The sequence below is a fragment of the Anastrepha obliqua genome, chromosome 3, assembly GCF_027943255.1.
Source record: "Anastrepha obliqua isolate idAnaObli1 chromosome 3, idAnaObli1_1.0, whole genome shotgun sequence".
Classification (NCBI taxonomy): domain Eukaryota; kingdom Metazoa; phylum Arthropoda; class Insecta; order Diptera; family Tephritidae; genus Anastrepha; species Anastrepha obliqua.
Genome location: NC_072894.1, coordinates 106500373 through 106517271, shown reverse-complemented (window position 1 = coordinate 106517271; position 16899 = coordinate 106500373). Strand labels below are relative to the sequence as shown.

Below are 16899 nucleotides of genomic sequence, written 5' to 3'. Positions count from 1 at the left end.
TGAAAAACATCGAACATTCCAGATGTTATTGTAGCTTAATCTGCTTTATTTTTCGAATTGTATACTTATTTATATAAATTAAAAACAATTATATTTTATTTACTATAGTCATATTTTACGCTAAGATTCCATAAATCGATCAAACGCTTCTTACTTGAAGCTACATAAATGCCAGCAAATCACTTAATCTCGGCAAGAAGACATCGGGTATTAGTTTCTTGTCCTCAGGACTATGCGATTTTTGCCACATATCCACATCTTTCAACTGATGTACACCGGTACCGACGAGCATAGTCTGGAAACCACATTTGTGACCCAGCAGTATGTCACTGCTGCAACTAAATGCGAGAGAAAGTAGGTTAGCAAAATCAAAAAAAATCTCACCTCTGCTCACATCACAACCCACCAATCGCCTATGATGAGTGTACGCGCCGGTTCTATGCGCCCATCTTCTATCAACCACTCACAAATACTCCTATTCGGCTTGCCAATCACAATGGGATCTCGCCCCGAAAATGTCTGCACAGTACGCACAATGCTGCCGGCATCGGGTATCACCATACCAGGCATAGGGAAGCGTTCATCTGTATTTGTGGCAATGAACAAACACTTTGGATCATCCAAATACACTGCAGCTTTAATCATTTTACAAAAACTAAAGTGCACATCAAAACCAACAACCACAGCACCAATATCAGGATCTTTACGAAAACCAGATGCCAAGTATTCGCCCAGTCTACTGGGCATCACATCTGGACCCACGCCAGTATGCTTGATGCCTACAGCGTCCAGCTCTGAGGCTAAGCCTGCAGCGCCGATCACGTAAACTTTTCGCTGGAAATTGCGCGCTTTCAGATAGGCGGCTGTCGAATGTGCCGAAGAGATAATTTGTTCGGTGGTGATATCGAAGCCCATGCTGCGCGATCTCTCGAGCAACTGTTGACGTGTTTTCGTTGAATTGTTGGTGCAAAGAAAAATATTTTTGCCCAACGCTTTGAGGTGACGCATAGTGTCCACAGCGCCGTCGATCACCTTGTCGCTCAGCCAAATGACGCCTGAAGGGAGAAAAGTTAAAAAAATAAAATAATTCATGACATGGAGTTAAAACTGGGTAAAAATACATTTCCTGATGTCTCTGGTAGTGTGTATTATATAAAGTGTGGCAGCTAATATTTATAAAGATTTCCCTATTTTCATTTACGATTTTAATCCATTATGGCTCTAGATGCTGAATTTTTATGGTTTTTTCAACATCTTTATGAAAAAAAATAAAAAGAAAAAAATGATGCTGAATGGTTACGGTTTTTATCCATATCTTTATGAAAAATAAAAAAAAAAAAACAAAAGCTTTACATATCGGCTGTTTTCATTTTAACTTTTAGTTCCCAGTTAGTTCGATACCGAAAAAAAGAAATTAATATGAAAAAATTATAGTTTTTATTATTTTTTATATTTTTATTATTTTTTATATTTTTATTATTCTTTTATATTTTTTAATTTTTTATATTTAAAAGGTTATTTGTTTATTGCGATAAAGTGATAATAAAGGAGCAGGCAAATGGGTATTCATTCTAAACTTGGAGACAATACTCGCATTGCCGCGTTCCCACGACAGTCTGTTCTACGTAATCGGAACCACCCGGATTTATATCCGGCCAAGGACTGCTACTTCAACAGCATTCCCTGTATATGTGTGAGGAATGTTTATGCTGCTAGAAAAACAACAACATTTGTGCTCAGTAAGGTTTGGCAAGTCGTCATGAATCTTTTAATCTCAGAACGAGGCGTTGTTCTGGAATTGTGAAAATTTACTTTGAAAAATAAATCTATTCACGAAGTTCATAGAGTGAGGTGTTGAAGAAAACGCCGAAATGTCGACTTGTTGTTGTTGTTATTTTAACATACTAAAGCCTGTCAGTGGAGTGTAAATCACCGGTCGTCTTCGTCTAACTCATCTAAAGGTAGGCCCAGGAAACTTGCTAATTCGACAGGTTGGGTCGACTTGCCGTCATTCTCAACTTTCCTGACCTTTGTCCTTCGACTACGTGGAAAATTTTACGTAAGGATCTTGGCTTACGTGCCCATAAAATACGACACGAGCAAGAATTAAAGCCAAATGACCCTCGTTCGCATTTCTGCTAATTGAGCTCATTTAGATTTATGGGAAAAAGTAGTCAAAAATTGGGCTAATGAAATGAACCATAACTCGTAGCCGTGACGAATATATGTATACTGGATTAATATTCAAAACCAATGAATATAATCTACTAAATTACAATAAAAAAATCATTGCAACATATTATTATTTATTTTGTATTAATATTTTGAGTAACTAATTTTGCTTAAAAATTTTGTTCGAAAGCTAAATAGGTAATGTTTTTAAATCTTTTTTATTTTTTTTTTTGTTTTATTTTTTTTTTGTTTTATTTTTTTTTTGTTTTATTTTTTTTCATATTTCCAACTTGTATTACCATTTTAAGTTCTCAAGCTCTTAAACAACACCCGCTATTTAAAAAGCAATGTGGAGCATTTTTTCTTTTTTTTTATATTCATTTTTTTAGTAACCCTTTTGCTTTAAAATTTTGTTCAAAATCTGAATAGGTACTGTTTTCAAATCTTTTTTTTTAATTTTTAATTTTCAATTTTTTTTTTATTTTAAATTTCAAAAAAACAAGTCATGGCAACATATTTCCGATTTGTATTACTATTTTAAGTTCTCAAGCTCTTAAACAACACCCGCTATTTAAAAAGCAGTCTAGAGCATTTTTTTTCTTTGTATTAATTTTTTGAGTAACTCATTTTGCTTAAAAATTTTGTTTTAAATCTTTTTTTTAAATTTTTTTTTATTTATTTTAAATTTCAAAAAAACAAACGTTCACTAGCCCGCTTACTTTTTGAAAAATGAAGCAGAGTTTTAAATTTTTTTTTTTTATTTTAAATTAAAAAAATAAAATAAAAAAACATTCAGATATGATAATATGACTGTACTGTATAACTGCCAGCCAGCGTACTGAAAATGAAATCTACCAAATTACAATAAAAAAAGTTATTGCAACATATCTCCGATTTGTGTTTTTTTAAGCTCTCCAGCTCTTAAAAAACACCCGCTATTTAAAAAGCAGTGTAGAGCATTTTTTATTTTGTGTTAATTTTTTGAGTAACTCATTTTGCTTGAAAATTTTGTTCAAATGCTGAATAGGTACTGTTTTTAAATCTTTTTTTTAATTTTTTTTTTATTTTTATTTATTTTTTTATTTATTTTTTATTTTTATTTATTTTTTTTATTTTTTATTTACTTATTTATTTCATTTTAAAATAAAGAAAAAAAATACTCACTAAGCGGGTTAAATATTTTTTGAACACTGAAGTAAAGTGAAAATATAACTGTATAACTGCCAGCCAGCGTACTGAAAATGAAATCTACCAAATTGCAATAAAAAAAGCTATTGCAACATATTTCCGATTTGTATTTTTTTAAGTTCTCAAGCTCTTAAAAAACACCCACTATTTAAAAAGCAGTGTAAAGCATTTTTTTATTTTGTGTTAATTTTTTGAGTAACTCATTTTGCTTGAAAATTTTGTTCAAATGCTGAATAGGTACTGCTTTTAAATCTTTTTTTTTAATTTTTTTTTATTTTTATTTATTTTTTAATTTTTTTTTTTATTTTTATTTATTTTTTTATTTATTTTTTATTTTTATTTATTTTTTTTATTTTTTATTTTTTATTTTATTTTTTATTTACTTATTTATTTCATTTTAAAGTAAAGAAAAAAAAATACTCACTAAGCGGGTTAAATATTTTTTGAAAACTGAAGTAAAGTGAAAATATAACTGTATAACTGCCAGCCAGCGTACTGAAAATGAAATCTACCAAATTGCAATAAAAAAAGTTATTGCAACATATCTCCGATTTGTATTTTTTTAAGCTCTCAAGCGCTTAAAAACCACCCGCTATTTAAAAAGCAGTGTAAAGCATTTTTTTATTTTGTGTTAATTTTTTGAGTAACTCATTTTGCTTGAAAATTTTGTTCAAATGCTGAATAGGTACTGCTTTTAAATTTTTTTATTTTTTTTTTTTTTTATTTGCTTATTTATTTCATTTTAAAGTAAAGAAAAAAAATACTCACTAAGCGGGTTAAATATTTTTTGAAAACTGAAGTAAAGTGAAAATATAACTGTATGCAGTGTACTGCACGTACCATCGCAATCACTGATAATCGTGTCAAAGCTGTCCAACCATTTTCTGACTGTTTCCGGTGGCTCCGCGAGGAGGTTTCTACAAATACCTTTGGGCATATTTTCAATCAGTTGCCGGTCGACTGGTCTGCCAATGCACTTATGCCAATAATAACTGTTTTCGTTATAGGTATGTTTCACATTCACTGTTTTATTCCCTTCCAACGCTGCATTTGTTGTGACGGCCATCTTCGTCTACGTCTCAAACTAATCTGAACCTATGAAATTTGCTGGGGAGTTAATTTATATATGTTTACAGTCTGGTTTTGTAATGCCCTTTTCACCCTTTTCGATCCGATTGGCGATAAACGGATTCTGTATCACCCGGAAAAATACCCTTTTTTTTATTTGTACCTGTTTGTTATTTTACAAAATAGTTTTTTACAAAATTTTTATTTGTTTATTTATTTTTTGTTTTGTTTTTGTAGTTGATCTTCCATAACACTATTTGTACAAAAGAATGTTGTGGGACGACAGCAATGTAAAACATCAATTTACAATACAGTTACGTTGGTATGCGTGTAAATATATTAAAGTTTTTAAGTATACAAATTTATTATGATTAGTAATATAATTTAGAAAAAGTAAGCTAAGTTGATTACGAAACCAAAAGTAAAAGTAAAATTAAATATTTGATGTAATTTTGTGTGCTTCAGCTTTATATATATATATTTTTTTTTTTTTTGTTATCCCTGTTCTGCCTAGAACTAACACTACATAAATGACAGCAAATCACCCAATTTCGGTAGAAACACATCGGGTATGAGCTTCTTTTGTTCAGGATCATCCGAATTCTTCCACGCTTCGACATCGTTCAACTTGTGTATACCAGTGCCGACAAGCAGCGTTTGGAAACCACAATTATAGCCCAAAAGTATATCAGTGTTGCAACTACAATAGAAAAAATAAATCATGAGCTACTAGCAAAAACAAAGGCGCTTTACTTAAACAACTACTCACCGATCACCAATCATTAGGGTGCGTGCTGGGTCGATGGTACCCTCATTTATCAACCATTCACAAATGCTCGGGTTTGGCTTGCCAATCACGAAGGGCTCACGTTCGGCACATGTCTGCACTGCGCGCACAAAACTGCCCGAACCGGGTATCACCATACCAGGCATAGGAAAACGTTCATCCGTATTTGTAGCAATGAACAGACATTCAGGATTATCGAGATATGAAGCGGCTTTGATCATTTTACAGAAACTGAAATGTTCATCGAAGCCCACAACCACAGCACCAATCTCGGGATCCTTACGAAAGCTTGTCGCCAGATAATCGGCCAGTGTGCTTGTCATTACATCGGGCCCGATTTCACTATGCTTGATACCCACAGCGTCAAGTTCGCCTGTTATGCCGCCAGCGCCTATCACATAAACTTTTTTTTGGAAATTGCGCGCTTTCAGGTATGCGGCCGTTGAATGCGCAGAGGAGATCATTCCTTCGGCGGTGATATCAAAACCCATGCTATGTGATTTCTCGAGCAATTGTTGGCGAGTTTTCGTTGAGTTGTTGGTGCAAAAGAAAATCTTTTTGCCAATCGTTTTGAAGCGATTCATTGCATCGACGGCGCCTTCTATGACATTGCTGTATACCCAGAGGACACCTAGGAGTGGGTAGGAAGTGCATACATATATGAGTATAATAAAACATGAAAATAGTACATGAAACACATAATAATTGGGAAAATGTATGGGCAGCATCGCAATTGCTAAAATTGTTAAATTTTCTATTGAAATTGTCTATGCGCGAAAGTGAGACGTAGTGGCTTAGGAGAGTATGAGATCTAAATATATATAAAAACATTGCAAATTTAGGAAAGAAGATATTTTACAAGTACAATAATTTGCAGAAAGAAAAGTTGGAGAGACTGATTGACCGCAGAACGGAAAGTCACCAACTACTTAGATTCCTGTAGTGGTTTTTTTTTGTCATACGTAATTATATTCAACATAAAAATAAGGTGCGTTTCATAATCATAAGACACCTTTGGTATACTACATTTTTTGAACTACCATAAGCTCGCTTTTACTTTCCTTAGATTTTATTTGGCTTCATTTTAACAGTTATAGACTTAAGACTTCCATCAATTGTTTCTGGTGCGAAAGCTCACTCTATTTTGTAGAACCGTTATCTTGTTCCTTGAATCTGCACTTTTGCTAGTCTTTTCGGCTGATTGTTGTTTTGGATGACTGTAATTATAATTTTATTCAATTTAACCTAAAATGCCGAGGCGTTCAATATTATCACGCTCCTCTTCTGATAAAATTTTGGCCTACAAGGATTCATGCTTGTCCATCAAATTAATTGCAAAAAAAAAAAAACGGGCAGAAGTTGTTGTGTTATCCAGAATTTTTTACGGAGTCCTGAGAATTACAACATTTTGAAGCCCGTTGGAAGAAAATTATCACTAACAAGCCGAGAACAGCGAACAATCATTAGAAAAGTTTCTAACTCGACTAAGTCTTGCGCCAACCTGGCCGCTGTTGTTCAAAATAAGGTTTCTAAAACAACAATTTGGCGCACATTACAGAGGTGCAAGCATTTAAAATTATTAAAAATAAGAAAAGGGCCCATCTTTTGCCTGGGCACGAGCTGGCGCGTCTTCAGTTTGCAGAAAAACACATAGACACCAACTGGGGCACAGTAAGATATTTGGAATATTTTTAATGTTGCCCACTTTCATATTATTTTTTAAAAAGGTTATATTTTCGGATGAAAAAAATGGAACCTTGGTGCACCCGATGGTTTTTTAAATTATTTTCCAAGCGCAACTTCGGTGGAGGTTCTATTATGGTTTGGGGTGCATTTACATCGAAAGCAACTCTTCATAAACAGTTTACATCATCGCGAATGGATAGTGGGGACTACAAAAACGTTTTGGAAAATAGTCTCCTTCCTTTCATTCAGGATAATCGGGAAGTTTTTCAACAAACAACGCCCGAATCCACGTAAACAGGGAAACAAGGCAGTATTTGACCGATTGCTCCATAGAAACTATGGACTGGCCGGCGTGTTCTCCGGATCTAAACCAAATAGAAAACATTTGGGGCATATTAGTCAGAAGAGTTTACGCCAACAATCGCCAATTTGACAACACCAACGAGCTTAAAGCAGCAATTAAGGCAAAATAGGCTTCTCTAGAAGTAAATTTACTTAAGAACTTAGCAGAATCGCTAAAAAAAGTTTATATTGTGTCGCTAAAGCAAATGGTGCTTCCATAGAATACGAAAATATTCTAGACGACATAAAAGAAATTCGAAAAAAGAAGACTTTTGTTAAACGATCACTTTAATTAAACAGTGTCTTATCATTTTGAAACGCCTAGAAATACGTTTTTGATAAACATTTTCTTGATGTATTAAAAAAAGTTCTAAATTCTGTAATAAAATAGATAACTTTTGTTACTTTAATCGATGTGCAAAATTTTTTTTAGGGGGGAGATACATGTAAAATGTTGAAAAAAAAAAAATTTTTTTTTCCCCATAATATGTTAGTATAGACCTTTCAGAATATGTTACCAAATTTTTAGAACATAATATTCAGTATTTCTCATATTATAGAGCGTAAACCGTGACAACTCTATTCTTTGCCTTCGAGCTCTGGGACTTTTTAGTCACGTTTTTCTCAAAACTATATTTCTCGGATTGGCGTACACGATAACTCGAAAAGTTATTGACCGATCTTCCTGAAATTTTGCCCACATCTTTCTAATGATATTACTTTCTATGTGAACCTACAAGTTTCCAAAAAATTTTTGAGAAAATAATTTTTTTAGAGCAAAACAACATGAAAAATTAGGGCCAAAATTCATTTTATTTTTTTTAAGCATTGTATTTCGTGAATTTTAAATTTTTTTTAATTTTTTTAGGTTCACCGACAAATTATGACATTAATAAACACAAAAATGTTTGTTTTTTGGTTTTCAGATCACTAGAAACGATGCTAGAATGCCCGCCGATTAAAAAGCCTCGCTCCGCCCTTCACAGGAAGAATTTCACGTATACTCGCCATTTTAAATTATTATATCATTGTGGATAGCAAGCTATCTTTTAGTAAACACATAGATAAGATCACGCTTCAAGCCAATAAAGTTCTGGGTTTCATAACAAGGACCAGCAAAGATTTCACCAATCGGCACACGCTGATATCTCTCTTCAACACTCTCGTACGACCGATCCTGGAATACGGATCTGTCATATGGTCTCCATATACAGATTACCAGATCAAACGCATCGAGTCAGTCCAAAGGAAGTTCTGCAGGACTTTAGCACACCGGTATAAGCCTCAAGGCTGCACCTCAACTGATGACATCTACATTCATTACGGAATCGAGGAACTGCAAAGACGTCGACAGGTGACAGACTTAGTTTTCTTTTACAAAGTACTCAATGGCCTGATAGATGCTCCAGACGCAGCAGCCTGCTTTGAATTTGCGCCGGCTAACCTACATCTGAGGCGTCGTCGCCTATTAAAAACTGTCAAGTCAAGCAAAAATTACGTAATTGGTGGCCCACATAATCGTATTGCGAATCTAGTCAATACACTCAATAATGACGTGGAATTCTATGGCGGATCCATTGGTGCATTTGTTGCAGCTGTTAAACGGCACCTAACATAATTTGTTTGCTCAATTTATTAACATATTAGTCTTACTGTTATCTCAAACTAATAAATACCCCCTCTATATTATTATATTATTATAAATTATTCCCTTTTTTGAATAAATTAAATCTATGTAGTATATTGCCGTTTGGCGTTTGTATAATTAAATAAATAAAATAAATAATCAAAACATTTTTTTTGTATTATTTTAATATTTAATATTTAAAAACATATAATGACTCTTTAATAAAAAAAATAAATCACAAACATCAAGAAAAATTTAAGCATTTACATGTATCTCCCCCCTTAACTATGAAATCTATAAATTAAAATTCTTTGAAAAATTAGAGGTGTCTTAAGATTTTGAAACGCACCTTAGTACACGCAAGAAGTCGTGGGTCGAGATGTATGGAGGTGCCTATCAAGGCTTGAACCATCAGTGTAATCTTACAATCTTACAGACTGCTCACTGGAATCGAATAGTGCCCGCTCAAAAGCGAACAATCTGATCTTGTTATCAATACGGCAAATCTAAGTTCTAATTGGCACATCGATGCAGCGGCTGCTGCCAATACTGCCTTGATACACATTTTGAGTATTCACAATCATATAATAATATTGGTCCATATATGGAGGAGCGTTATAGTACGATGGAATACATGAAAACTGGGAGAGGTACTAAATTCTGGTTTTCAAAATTCTTTTGGATGAAAATTCTGTAAAAATCAAAAAAAAAATTCTGTCCAGCCTAAATTCTTTTGGTTCAATATTCTGTATTTAAAATTCTGTATGATCAAAATGATGGAGAACTGAAATTCTGTATATTAAAATACTAGAATCAAAATTATTTTCGATCAAAATGCTGTAAAAATATAACCAATTAAGCAGATAACCTGATCAGCACGCTTACCTGAATAGGTGCACGCTCTTAAAAGTTAACAGCGCTCACATTTATTTTATGAAAAATAGGATTCTGATTTAATAGAAACGTCCATTAAAGAAAAATTCATTCAAAACAAAAGTTATTACATTATAATGGCGAAACAATTAATAGGACTATCGATAAGTTCGTGCGGTTTTACAACAGATGGCGTAACTTGATTATTATTCCATCGATCCACATTTCCAAACATTCATTGGAGAGCTACTGTCGTAAGGCACAAACGTCAGTATAAGTTTTTTATTTGAAGCGTAAACAACAATATTTTTACCACACTTGAAAATGTCGAATTCGTGCCAAATAATGTGTTTTTGCGGGGAATTCTTCTTCATTATTTTAATATGAAGAAAAAAGCAGCCGAAAGTCATCGTATCTTGGTGGAAGTTTATGGTGAGCATGCTCTAGCTGAGCGAACGTGCCAGAAGTGGTTTGCACGCTTTAAAAGTGGTGATTTTGGCTTGGAAGACGAAGAACGCGAGGGTGCGCCGCCAAAGTTCATGGATACCGAATTGGAGGAATTGCTCGATCAAGATCCGGCTCAAACGCAAGAAGAGGTTGCAAAAACTTTGGGAGTTGATCAATCAACCATTTCCAAACGTTTAAAAGCCATGGGAATGATCCGAAAGGTAGGCCATTGGGTGCCGTATGAATTGAAGCCAAGAGACGTTGAACGCCGTTTTATGGCATGCGAACAACTGCTTCAACGGCACAAAAGAAAGGGTTTTTTGCATCGAATTGTGACTGGCGATGAAAAGTGGGTCCATTACGACAATCCAAAACGTCGGGCAACGTATGGATACCCTGTCCATGCTTCAACATCGACGTCGGCGCAGAATATTCATGGTCTGAAGGTTATGCTGTGTATCTGGTGGGACCAGCTGGGTGTTGTGTATTATGAGCTACTGAAACCGAATGAAACGATTACGGGGGATGTCTACCGACGACAATTGATGCGTTTGAGCCGAGCACTGCGAGAAAAACGGCCGCAATACGCCGATAGACACGACAAAGTTATTTTGCAACATGACAATGCTCGGCCACATGTTGCACAAGTGGTCAAAACATACTTAGAAACGCTCAAATGGGATGTCCTACCCCACCCGCCGTATAGTCCAGACCTTGCGCCATCCGATTACTATCTCTTCCGATCGATGCAACATGGCCTGGCTGACCAGCACTTCCGTAATTACGATGAAGTCAAAAAATGGATCGATTCGTGGATTGCGGCAAAACCGACCGAATTTTTCACAAAGGGAATCCGTGAATTGCCAGAAAGATGGGAAAAAGTAGTAGTAAGCGATGGACAATACTTTGAATATTAAATTTGTAACCATTTTACGTCAATAAAGTTTCAAATTTCGAAAAAAACCGCACGAACTTAATCATAGTCCTATTATTATATTATTAAATTTTTAGCAATTCGCTGTAGAAAAGAAACATGACTTAATATAAGCCTTTTTTTTTGTTATTCCTTTAATTCTGTTGTTTGCTTTTACAGCCTTCTTCGTTTGACTAATTTTGTGACCATTTTGAATTTTAGCTAGTTGTGCTTTCGCACAAACCAGCTCGCCTTTTAGATCATTAATTAGTTTGTACAACCCTGAGTTTCGTTTCCCCACAATAACTTTTAGCCGATGATGCCAAGCCTCAATACTGTTTTGCGTTCTGGGGAAAGCGATATTGGACTCATCGTGCACTGACCAAAAGTTTGGTGGGTATTTTGGCTGGGAGTTGTCGCGAGCTATGTAATCTCTTTCAAACCACGAGCAAAACTGTTTTGTATTATCGTCTTTAAGAGTACTATAAAATTGATTATAGTACTCAGAGACTTCGTCGTGAGGCAAAAAAACCAGAGCTTTTAATATTCTAATATGTAAGGAAAAATATGAATCATTTCCATATTTCTGTACCAATCTGCAAACAAAAAAAATTAAATATTCAGTACTTTATGGTAGTTGGGATGAAATTGTTCAGTATATCAATATATTACACAATATACCTTTCTTTTTGTATTTTACGCTAAATTATTTGACTAAAATGAAAGAAGCTTCCTTGCAATCTCGTATCGGGAAAATATTTTTTGGCAGCCGATATAATACCTATCTCAAAGTCACTAAGGATTCGTTTTGGATTTAATTGTATGCCATATCCTCGAGCAAATTCAATGAGCTCAATGAAAAACGTCTCATAGCTGGTACGTGATATTCTGCTCATAATGCAGAATACGAGAGGTATTATTTGCCCTTCAAAAAAAAAACGTACAATGAAAGAATGGGAATTGATTAAAACAGTTAGGTATTTGAACGAAGTATACAGAAAATATTGCAATTATTCCACAATATTTTTTAGCACGGCTGCTCGAATTTCATTCACATTGTTTCTGAAGCTATAAATACATACAAACATATGTAGGGGAGGGGGCCCAGTTGTGACGCGGGTTTTGAAAAAAATTAAAATTTTTTCCTCAGTTCCGCAAATTGAAAAATGAAGAAGTTTAACATTTAACTATTAACCAAACGCAACTTTTCTCCAAAGAAAGTATGTTTATTTGAGTTACTCAAAAAATTTTGGAACAAATTTTTTCAGGATAAATTTTAGGAAAAAAAAAAAGTGGCCCAGTTGTGACGCACCTCAAGAAATTTACTGGAAATGAGAAAATATGAAAGGAATGTCACACCAATTGTTGTGTTTTAATGATTTATTTATTTTGAAGGCTTTCAATGGCAAAAATAATGAAAAATACAAAAGAAAATGACCTTCAATGGCCATAAATGACAACGATTTTTATTCATCAACGTCATCTATATTAAATATTCCTAGTCGTCGTCCACGTCACTTTCGCAGTGTTTGCAAGTGAAATAACTTGCCTGCATGTTGGCGCACTTCAAATGAACTGGACGCTTGCATACGTTGCAACTGATCGAGTTGGCAGCGGTCAATTTCAGCGGCAACAGCTTTAAGCAAATGATGATATGATCGTAGTGCAAAAAAAAGGTGCGTCATAACTGGGCCACCCGCTGAGTCACAACCGGGTCACGATGCTATTTTGTGTATGACAAGCAAGTTTTTTATAGACACCACATAATCACATAAATCCATATAGAATCACAAAATATACGGCAAATACAATATTTTGATGCATTACACTCGCCTTTTCACTGTTAATTTCACAAAATTTTGGTACTTTGAAAAAAATCAAAATAACTTTTTCGCACGATTTTCAACACGATGTTTGGTGCGTGTATACACAATGCGACTACTAACGTTGGTGTCTGCACAAAAACTGCTGAACGTCAAACGAACATGATTGGCAGGGCTCAAACTGTCATTTTCATACCGCATGTCAAAAATATTTAGCTGCGTCACAACTGGGCCTGCGTCACAACTGGGCCCCCTCCCCTACATTTGCTTTATGTAAATCTGTTTTGATAATATAGGAAACCCTATGGGTCAAGACAAGTCATGTATTGGCAGTATTTTGTTTTGCAAAACTCTATATTGAAAAATCGGAAGAGCATATGGAAAAATAAAAAAAATGCGCACTTTTTTTTATTTATCCATATGCTCTTCCGATTTTTCAATACAGAATTTTGCAATGCAGAATTTTGACAATACATAATTTTGATTTACAAAATTTAAAATTACAGTGTTCCGCAATACAGAATTTTAACATTACAGAATTTTACATTACAGATTTTTGAATACAGAATATTGAATACAGAATTTTAAATACAGAATTTTCAACCAAAATCATATTGTACCCAACCCATGAAAACTTTCAAGCCATTTTTCTGATTTTTTTTTTTTTTGCCATTCAGCTCGTTATACATACATATGTTTGTACATATGTATTTGCAGCCATGACATTGCCATTGCTCCATAAATTATACCTTGACCACTTATTCACATATTGCATTGTAGATTCATTTTTTCCATTACAATTTGCTGTTGGTATGTTTGTATACCCAGTCCCTAACGCGTGTACGAACAAAGCTATTGGACGTCATCAAAGCGCACGCGAAATTTTTCCCACCAAAGACACAACACCATAGCATGAAAAGTGTGGGATACGGTACTAAATATTACGAATTACGCAATGTTACCTCACTATTTGGGAGAACATAAAGAAAACTCACGATCTACATATGTACGTACAACACTTTTTTTTGCTAAATGAAAATTGAAAAAAGAAAAAAAACGAAAGTGACCTTTAAGGTCAAAACGTGTGATGCACACTTCTTTCTTTGCCCTTTTACATTTTCTATTCGTTTGCTGCACTTACCATCGCAATCGGTGATGACCGCGTCGAAACCGTTCAACCATTCCTTAACCTTCTCCGGCGGTTGCTCTAACAGATTCGTACACGTTTGTTTATACATATTTATATTGTTCCGTCTAAGGATGTCACTACCGACTTTGTTGCCCGTTTTGTTAATATAAATGACAGTGTTCTGGTGTTTGAGTTACTGCATACGCTCCAGACGTTTTTGTCAACTCACTGTTTGTTTTATCGAAAGTTGCAAAATATGCCGTGTTGACTGTGTTACTAACTGCCAATACTGCCAATACTGCCAAGCCTGCTGCCAACACTTTCGACTCTTCAACCAATTCTGCCGCAAAACGTTTCTATAGCAAGACAAAACTTTTTATAATACTTTTTTATTTAAAAAAAGTCATATAAAATCCCATTTTATTTTGCTCTTTTGCCCTTCACGATCATGTTTGCAAAAGCAAACACCACACCAATAACAAATGCCAGAGAACACAGCGTCAAATGCGATGCCGTGCTTTTCAGTTTCCAAACTTTCGATGAGTCAAGCGAATGGTCGGGCAATCAGCCTTTAGTGACTCTCTCACGCGTGCTCCATACAACACTGATATACCAACGTACACATATGTATGTACATATAAAATGTATGAATATGAAAAGACAATGACCCTCCCCCTTGGCTAATTCACCAACACGTGCGTCGCACTGGTAGTCACTTATTGATTTTCAACCATTGGGTCACCTCGCCGGCAACACCATTTCTACAGCGCACGACTATTCTTTTTTCTCACTCCAAAACCATTTTTGTTAACCTCTGTATTCTCCGGTTTGACTATTGGCTTTTTTGCGATGCACACAATCGAATTTCATAAAACAACTTACGCCTCCTCAGCTTTGATGCGCCCTTCAATTGGGGTACGTTTCCTTTAATTTTCTATCGTCCGTCTGTATTGTGGTAACCGCGTTTTCAGCTTTTCCACTTGCCTTTATACGATGCCGATATTCGGTGTACATGCGCTGAAAGTCGCTTGAATTGACAACTCGCTACATTTTATTTTTGTTGTTTTGTTTTTTAATTCAATGTAATACCAAATCAGCTAGATGCATAAAATTTCATGGCTTTCTGTTCGTACTTATTATTATGTATTCCTTTTCCACCGCTCTTATTGTACTTGTAACAGCTGATTTATGTTTTCGCCTTGCACAGCGGTTACATTGGAAAAGAGAGGCAGTGAGCAACGAGAGCATGACATCAAGAGACGATATGTTTGCAGGTTAATTACAACTTTAAAGCAAAGTACCTATTTTAATTTTTTAATTGACTACAAAATCGCATCTATCTCTTATATGCATATATTTAGCAGCTTTATTTCCAAATTTCCTCATATCCAATGTTGTGTATCCATTCAACACTGCACGCTCTTAAAAGTTAACAGCGCTCTCTTCTCTTCACAACTTTTCAATGACATTGCGCCTTATTTGATTGATAAGTTCGTTTTCGCAATTACCTTTTCAATCGCTTTTCTTTTCACTATTCTGTAATTGTAGTATGCGAAAATAAAATTGTCAAACTAGCCATGCATATGGTAAATATAATCGGTAATCGATAAAAGTGAACTATTTACATATATTATAATGTACCACTGTTTATAAGTTTTTTGTTTCTTACACCTTTAGCTGTCTGTTGTCAATTGCCTCTACATCAATGCAGGAATTAACTCAAATCAGCCAATGCGGAGGTGTGTGCGTATGGCACAAATTAATTGATTACTTATACGAATTCTGCAATTCCAGCACATCACACAACATGCGTGTGTATGCCTATGTCCGTCAATAGCTTTTCGAAGTAAGGGTTGTGTTTATGTCAATGAGCGAAGTTAATTGTTTTGGAGCGCAAAGCGTTGGACAAACACTTAGTTATGACCAACCAAAAGTGCAGTCTGCAGATGTATTTTGTGATTTGCAACATTTTGGTCACATATATTTCGACGGGGTTTCCGGATAACTGTTGGCTTGCGATACGCGCACGTCTCAATGGCAGCGCGGAAGCTATTGGGTGTCTTCATTATCGGCATTCATTTTGGTAGCACCCACCTTTGCCGTTTTCCAAAGATGTTTAACCGCATCTTAAAGATGTTTCCAATTTGTCGTGCAACGAGCTAGCTGGAGTCACAACGCTATTTATCAATATATTTCCAAGCTTGTCGGAGATTTTTCATGCTCGAGGCAGTAAATAAATTTAGATGTGGTACCGAAAAGAAACCAATTTGAAATGTATTTTGAAGATTACAAAAACAAAAATGTGTGTGAATTTTTTACGTTTGCTAGTATTAACGGTAAAATTTTATTAAACTGACTAATAATATTTTATACTAAGATTCATTTAAACAATTCGTAGCGGGTTTGATAAAGTCGTACACGAAAATCAGCGGTAAAGTTACGCTGTGCTTGTTTTAACATAAGGCATTCTGAATGGGCTTAACCGTACATAAAACCGGTCGCTTTGGTAGTGTTGACACATGAGACGCGATTCCACGTTCCCGCGACAGTCGGTTCTACGTAACTGGAACGACCCGGACTCATATCCGGTCAAGGACTGTCACTTCAGCAGCATTTCCCGTATATGCATGGGTTGTTGTTGTTGTTGTAGCAGCATAAACATTTATCTATTTATTAATGCTGCTACAACAACAACAACCCGATTCCGCGCTAATGAAAGGAGTACTTACCGTTACATACAGAGAACTTTAATGTTCTCTGTTACATAGCCATAGAAAACAAAGAAGTATTGCACTTAAAATTAATTTTCATTTTGTTTTCACAATTTCCATTTCTTGCTAAAAA

General features: G+C 35.0%; 2 protein-coding genes across 3 annotated transcripts; both read right to left on the bottom strand.

Moving 5' to 3' along the window:
• Positions 1-16: 16 nt before the first annotated feature.
• Positions 17-4457, bottom strand: LOC129240081 (glycerol-3-phosphate phosphatase-like). Its single transcript, XM_054875566.1, has 3 exons — positions 4201-4457; positions 407-1055; positions 17-338 (listed from the first exon to the last, which is right to left on the bottom strand). Exons 1-3 carry the CDS (start codon positions 4424-4426, stop codon positions 161-163), a joined length of 1053 nt encoding a protein of 350 aa, XP_054731541.1. The 5' UTR covers positions 4427-4457; the 3' UTR covers positions 17-160.
• Positions 4458-4611: 154 nt separating this feature from the next.
• On the bottom strand, positions 4612-15192 carry LOC129240083 (glycerol-3-phosphate phosphatase). Of its 2 annotated transcripts, XM_054875569.1 has the most exons (4): positions 14938-15192; positions 14068-14411; positions 5198-5846; positions 4612-5128 (listed from the first exon to the last, which is right to left on the bottom strand). In XM_054875569.1, the coding sequence occupies exons 2-4, from the start codon at positions 14162-14164 to the stop codon at positions 4951-4953; spliced, it is 924 nt and encodes a 307-aa protein (XP_054731544.1). In that variant the 5' UTR covers positions 14165-14411; positions 14938-15192; the 3' UTR covers positions 4612-4950. The 2 variants fall into 2 exon arrangements, with proteins under 2 accessions (XP_054731544.1, XP_054731545.1); XM_054875570.1 differs by lacking the exon at positions 14938-15192 and having other exon boundaries at positions 14068-14858.
• Between the last annotated feature and the right edge of the window lie 1707 nt (positions 15193-16899).